Raw genomic sequence first — 7,500 nt, forward strand, 5'->3', positions numbered from 1 at the left:
ACGGCGAACGGCGAGACCTACCGCAGGATTGAGCCAGGTGAGGTTAGGGGAGGGGTGGGGTGGGGTGGGGGTGGGTGAGGGTTGGGGGTGTGGGAGAGGGGGGTGTGGGTTAGGGGTGGGTTGGGGTTGGGGTGTGGGGAGTGGGTTAGAGGAGGGTGGGTTGGGAAAGGGGTGGGTTAGAGGAGGGTGGGTTAGAGAAGGGTGGGTTGGGAGTGGGTTGGGGGTTGGTTATAATGAAAATATAACTGATAAAAAAAAAAAAATGGATTAATGGAATTGGCATACATAAAATAATTAATTAGTATCTATGGAATATGCATGTATATGATATATATATATGTATATATAATATATATATACATATGTATGTATGTATATAATATATATATATATATATACATATATATCATATATATATGTATATATATGTACACACACACACACACACACACACACACACACACACACACACACACACACATATATATATATATATATATATATATATATATATATATATATATATATATACGCATACACATATACACACCTATCTATACATACGAATAAATAAAATGAAGAGTGCCATGAGTCACCCGTCCCCATGACGAGTGCCAGCTGGGAGTGCCTCAGAAACGACTCATCATCCCGGAGCAAATCGAGAGGAAAATCGAAACAAGATTAAGCTCCTAGTGCCATTATAACCCCCCCACCCACCCCCCACCCTCCAATACCCTATATCAGCCCCACCCCACACCACCTCCTAACCTAACCTACCGTACCCGACCCTACCCTACCCACTGGCACCCTAAGTCACTTTGTTACCATCGTCCGGGCCATAGCACCTGGCGGCTCAGACACAGAACAGAGGAGTGCCGAGCCAGAACCCGACCTCCCTTGTGGCACTCACGAAAAACTTCTTCCCCGCGATATTCAAGTAGCGTGGCACCCTGGGGGTCGAATATGCTGCAGTGGGTGCCAGTTCCCACACCTCGACTTTCTGAAAGGGGGGAGAGGGGTGGGGATAGAGTGCCTGGCGTCCTCTCTTCCTCTCTTCTGCTCCCCCCTCTCCCCTCTTCCCCCTCCTACCCTTCCCTCCCGTGAGACCACCTCCTTCCCAAGCCAAACAACCAGTCCGTTTAATTGACTAATATTCTTATCATTCATACAAGCGACTTATCCCGCGATAATTTAATTCGAGGCGTATCAATAAGATAAGACGAAGAACAGTACCACTAAAGAAAAAGATATCAAAATAAACTAAACTGCAAATGAGAGAATCCAATGCGATTAAGCGGAGTTCTACGACCGACCACTTGGCATCCATTACGATAACAGTTTCTGACGTAAATTAATATGCATTTAGCTCCTTTCGCCTGGAGTGCATCAGTGACAACAAAGATCACACTCTAAGACGGTCGAGGAGGGATAAGAAGAAAAAAAAAGAAAAGACCCTGCGTTATTTTTGTTGTTATTAGTAAGAGGCCATTATGTTTTGGCGGGAAAGTCGGTAGTGGTTCCGTTATCGTTTGAAATTCGAAATTATCGTTCATCTTCTGTTTTCTCGTTATTAGTTATTTTTTTTTTTACGATTTCATTACTTCCCTTATCAACTACGTTTCATTGTTCAATGTAAAGGATAAGCTTTGCCGTAGTTCGATTTTTAAGTCCTTTTCTGTTAAATTCTGATAAACTAAAAGGAAAAAAGTTTCAATATAATTAATAATGACGGATGTTTAGTACCGAATCATGCTATTATAACGATGGTTATGATATTGCATGATATTTCACTGCAACGGAACAAAATAGTCTACCTGATTCTTAGAGATGAAATGTGATGAAAATGAAGATAAAAGTATGTGAGAATCATACCAACATTGATCGTAGTAATTAGCAATTGAGTAGTTTCAATACTTATAAATAACTTATATTGATAATGATAAAAATGGTGTTCATTATGCGTTATGGTATTAATTAAAGTTATGATATTGATAATGATGATAGTAATAATGATGATGAGGATTATTATTAGTAGTAATGCTAATGCTAACAGTGATATAATTATGTTAATATTGATAATAATAACAACTATTATTATGATCATAATAATAACGATAATAACAAAAATCAGGAATATCACCATCCTAATGATGAATATGATAATGATAATGATAAATTTAAGGATAATGATGATATCAATGATAACAATAAAAATGACGTTGATAATGATAACGAAGCTAATAATAACGATGATAATAACAATTTAAATGATAATAATAATGATAATGATAATGATAAAAGTGATAATAATAAAACACAATAAATCTAAAAAAAAAAAAAAATAATAAAAAATAAATAAAATCATAGAGGAATTCCCACCACGCCCGTTTGCAACACATCAATCTGTTTCCTGTTTCCATCCTCTTCAAACTGCCTTTCTCCCCTCCTCCCCCCCTCCTACCACCCTTCTCCCCCTTTCTTCACGCCCACGCCCACGCTGTCACGGAAATGTGGGTGAGGTTGTTTGTGTTAGATAGAGTCGGCCGGATTTCGGTTTAACCCTGCGCTCGCTTTCACAATGGGCGTGAGAGAAGGGGCTGTTCAGTAGTTCGGTACGTGGATGTGTGCGTACGGTTATATGTGTGTGTGTGTGTGTGCATTACTATTTGTGCATAAACATACACACACGAGCGCACACACACACACACACACACACATAATCGTACGCACACACACACACACACACACACACGGATACACTGTACATGTGAAAAAGTTGGATATCCATTTATCTCAATTTTCATGTTTCTGTTTACGGTTTTCATGTATTTGAAAAAGCGGTTATATTAGAAATTATCTCCACACACAAACACACACACACACACACACGCCCGCACATACACACACGCACCCATAAACACACACACACACAAAGAAACACGCAAACAAACACACACACAAACACAACAAACAAACAAACAAAGACAGATAATAATCACAGCGAAGCGCTTAGGAATCAAGTTGTCATTCGTTTCAATTGAGATACGATCCTTATCGCAAAAAAGCAGTTCAGGGAAATGTTTTTGTTGCTCAGCCAATAAATCAGAGCCAAATTTATTCTAGATTAAGGTGCATCGGATTAACTTCGCGGACAGATAGCAAAGAAAGACCGCCAATTTGAGTGACATTAAGAGCTGTCTAATTTGAGTGGGAGTTCTGCACATCCCTCTTCATAAACCTGAGAACAGAGAGAAGGCCCTTGATATATTGGTCACGGAGAGACAAAGAGAGATAGAAATAACGATAGATAAAGTGACTCGAGAGAGAGAAAAAAAAAAACTAAAACGATAAAAAAAAGGCGAAGGGAAGAAAAAGCGCGCGCAAATCTTCATCCACAATGGCGGTGTTGAGAGAGCGCGGGATCATCACCTTTCTTTATCAAACCTTCACGCCTCCGCCCCATAAAAAGTCCCGACCACTGCGTGTCTCATCTTAAGAGTGTAATTTATGGAAGGGAGCCGCGTCTACGAACACCAGATTCCGGGCCGGTGTTTGCCTCCAGGACCGGCATGTTTACCAAAGAGCCTCCAAGGACTCGTAACTTTTGAAGGGTAAATGGCGCAGGGTCATAGCATTTTTTTTCCTTCTTGGATAACTTTTCTTTTTAAGTCCTTGGCCCATCTGAATTCTTCCTTAAGAATAATGGTTATTAACACTTCAGAGTTAGGCTTAATTAGACTTTGAATCTGTTACATAAGGAAGTGAATACAAAAAAACAACAACAAAGCATTAAGCACACGTAAACACATCATGGACGCCGTATACGATGGCGACATGCCTATTAACTGTCAAAAAAGGGCTTGTTACTCTCCTGTGACCTCAACAGACTCCCGTGACCTCGATGAACATAAGCCTGGTGACCTGGGAAGTCTGGTGACCTTAAAAGCATTTGTTCTTGTTTGTCCATAAACTTTTTAATAACGTTACATCAGTTAATTGGCCTTTAAGCTCTGTTTATATCTTTGCTAATTACCCTTACATGGCGCGATAGTCAGCCTCTTTGTATAAAAAACATGTCTTATTCATTAAATAAATGTAGTTTCAGGTATTTTCACATTGCTCACCATTTAGAACGTTTCGATCTTATAACTATCAAAAATCTTATTAGACTGTTTACTATTACTATTACTATTGTCATTATGACTATTGTTATCATTATTGTCATTATCATTGTTATTATTATTGTTATTATTAGTATTATCATTATTATTATTTTTTTACTACTATTATTATTATTATTGTTATCATTGTTATTTTATTATCATTATTTTTATTTTTTATTATTGTTATTATCATCATTATTTTTATGTTTTAGTATTGTTATTATCATCATTATTTTTATTTTTTATTATTGTTATTATCATCATTATTTTTATTTTTTATTATTGTTATTATCATCATTATCATAATTAGCCTTATTATTATTGCTATCATCATTACTACTACTATTATTATCATTATTATGATTACTATTATCATTATCGTTATTGTTATCATTATTGTTTTGTTATAGTTGTTATTATCATCATCATTACCATTAATCCATCTCTCTATTACTTTGTCTATTACCTCTCTTTCTGATTACCTTTTGCTTATTCTCTTGTCTTCGGCCTCATCTCTTTTTCTCCCTCCCTCTCTCTCTCTCTCCCCCCCCCCCCCACTCTCTCTGTGTCTCTGTCTCTCTCTTTTCTTCCTCCTCCACACTTTCATCTCCCTCTCTCTCTCCTTTTATGACTCTTTCTCTCTCTCTCTTCATCTTCCTCACCATTTTTATGTTTTCTCTCTTTCTCTTCTCTCTACCTCTCTTCCTCATTCTCCTCTTTCTTTCGTCCCCCTCGTTTCTCTCTCTTTCTTCTCTTTCTCTTCTCCTTAATTATCTTTCTTTTCTCTCTCTCTTCCTTATCCTTCTCTTTCCCTCTGCCCCCTTCTTTCTGTCTGTTCCTCATCTTTCTCCTTTCCCTCTCTCTCTTCTCTTCTCTTTCCCTCTGTGCCGCCCCCTTTCGTTCTGGTCTTGTTTCCTCCTTTCCATCCGATTTCTCCTTATCCTCATTTTGCCCTCTTTCCTCTGTTTTCTTAGTTTTTCACTTCATCTTCCTTCTCTTTCTCCACTCGCGCATTCCCCTCTCTTTCTCTCCGCCCCCTTCTTTCTCTCTATTCTCCTTTGCATCTCTTTCTTTTTTTCTTCTCTTCTCTCTTTCTCTCTCTTCCTTCTCTTTATCACTTCCCCTTCCCCCTTTCTCTCCCTTCTCTCTCTCTCTCTTCCTAATTCTTCTCTCTCTCTCACTTCCCCCTTCTTTCTCTTCCTTCTCTTTCTTTCCCCTCCTCTTTCTCACTTCCTTCTCTTTCTTTCTTTCTCATTTCCCTCTCACTTCCTTCCTCTTTCCCCCCTCTTTTTTCTCTCCCCCCTTTTCATCCTGTTTTTCCCCCCCTTCCTTCCCTTTCCCTCCCTCCCTCCCTTCTCTTTCTCACTTCCTTCTCTTTCTCTCCCTTCCTTCTCTTTTTCCCTCTTCCCTCTCTTTCCCTCCCCTCCTTCTCTTTCTCCTCCTTCCTTCTCTTCTCCTCCTTCCTTCTCCTTTTCTCTTCCTCTTCTCCACCTTCCTTCTCCTTTTCTCTTCCTCTTCTTGCTTACTCGTTTCCTCCCCCCCCTCTTCTCCTCCCCCTCCTTTCTCTCCCCTTGCCTTCTCTTTCCCTCCCTTCGTCTTTCGCACTTCCTTCTCTTTCTCTTCCACCCATCTCCCTTCTCTTTTCTTCTCCATCCCTTCCTTCCACTTTCTCTCTCTTTTCTCCCTCCTCTTTTCTTCCCCTCCTCTCCCCCTTCCTTCTCTTTCCCTCCCTCCCTTCTCTTTCTCCATCACTTCCTTCTCTTTCCCTCCCTCCCTTCTCTTTCTCACTTCCTTCCCTTTCCCTCCTTCCCTCCCTTCTCTTTCTCCATCACTTCCTTCTCTTTCCTTCCCATCCTTCTCTTTCTCATTTCCTTCCCTTTCCCTCCCTCCCTCCCTTCTCTTTCTCCCTTCCCTCTCTTTCCCTCCCTCCCTTCTCTTTCCCTCCCTTCCTTCCCCTCTCATTCCCTCCCTTCACTTTCTCCCCCTTCCTTCTCTTTCTCCCTCCCTTCCTTCTCTTTACCTCCCTTCCTTCTCTTTCTCACTCCCTTCTCTTTCTCCCCCTCCCTTCTCTTTCTCCCTCCCTTCCTTCTCTTTCCCTCCCTCTCTTCCTTCTCTTTCCCTCCCTCCCTTCCCTTCTTTTTTTTTTTGTTTTCTTCGTTGGTTTTTCCTTTTTTTCTTTGTGTTCTGTTCTTTCCCTCCGCTCCATTTCCCCCTTTTCTCTCTCTTGCTTCCCTCCCCGCCATTCTCTCTGTTCCCTTCCTCTCCCGCATCCCGATAAACACATTTAGAAAACCGAAATTCCAGTCCTGCTCTACAGGGCCCTCCAGGCGCCTTGACAACCCCTGACATCTTCTGTCTCCCTCCCTCCCTTCTCTTTCATCCTCCCCTCCATTCTCTTTCTCCCTCCCTCCCTTCTCTTTCCCTCCCTTCCTTCTCTTTCCCTCCCTCCATTCCTTCTCTTTCTCCCTCCCTTCCTTCTCTTTCTCCCCTTTTCTTCCCCCACCGTGAATCACACTCTCTCTCTCTCTCTCTCAGACATTTTCCTGCCGATCATTCCATTAATCTATCGCAATTTTATCCACCATAAACACACATTAAGTCATTGACCGTTTAGTGCTGGCTATCACGTGACTTTCCTTTTATTTTGTGTCTCGTTCGTGCTCTCTCTCTGTCTCTCGATTTTTGTGGTTTTGTGTTCTTCGCCTCTCTCTTTCTCTTTCTGTTGTTTGTTCGTTCGATCGCTGTATCTCTTGGTCTTGGTCTCTTGAGATCTGTGTCTCTTGCTTCTCTCTTTTTTTTTCTCTCTCTCTTTCTGTCTTTTTCTGTCTTTCTTTCTCTGTCTTTTTCTCTCTGTCTTTTTCTCTCTGTCTTTCTTTCTCTCTCTCTCTCTATCTCTCTCTCTGTCTGTCTGTCTCTCTCTCTCTCTATCTCTCTCTCTGTCTGTCTGTCTGTCTGTCTGTCTCTCTCTCTCTCTCTCTCTCTCTCTCTCTCCGACTTCCTCCCTCTTCTCCTTCCTCCCTCAAGGCTCATCTCTCTCTCTCTCTAGATCGCCTCATCTCTCTCATCTCTCTCCTCCTCTGCTCTCTCTCTCCCTCCCTCCCCCCCCCCCCCCTCTCTCTCTCTCTGCGTTCCTCACCTCTTTCTCCTTCTCTTTCTCGTTCTCTCCCTCCCTCCCTCCCTTCCTCCTCCCACTACCCCCCCCCCCTCCATACCACCGTAAATCATCATTCCAATCAGTCAATCAGTCAACCAATCAACCAGCCAAGCAACCAATCAACCAACCTCCACACCTTGCAGGCGACCCGGATTGCAACGAGAGCCGCGAATGTGTCAACTG

General features: G+C 41.6%; 1 protein-coding gene and 1 pseudogene across 2 annotated transcripts in view; both read left to right on the forward strand.

Moving 5' to 3' along the window:
• LOC122248042 (uncharacterized) overlaps positions 1–7,500 on the forward strand; it is a 203,449-nt pseudogene that overhangs the window by 29,325 nt on the left and 166,624 nt on the right. The gene's annotated exons all lie outside the window — the stretch shown is intronic.
• The window catches only part of LOC147467030 (transcription factor GATA-5-like), a 16,367-nt gene that overhangs the window by 3,775 nt on the left and 5,092 nt on the right, over positions 1–7,500 (forward strand). Inside the window, exons 2-3 of the mRNA XM_086533284.1 lie at positions 1–37; positions 7,461–7,500. The exon at positions 1–37 is cut by the window's left edge and continues 99 nt beyond it; the exon at positions 7,461–7,500 is cut by the window's right edge and continues 133 nt beyond it. Of these exons, the coding sequence (XP_086389410.1) occupies positions 1–37; positions 7,461–7,500 (77 nt within the window). The remainder of the gene's footprint in view (positions 38–7,460) is intronic.

This window comes from Penaeus japonicus, unplaced genomic scaffold (assembly GCF_977035675.1).
Source record: "Penaeus japonicus unplaced genomic scaffold, GWHDUDI00000001_assembly GWHDUDI00000039, whole genome shotgun sequence".
Lineage (NCBI taxonomy): Eukaryota > Metazoa > Arthropoda > Malacostraca > Decapoda > Penaeidae > Penaeus > Penaeus japonicus.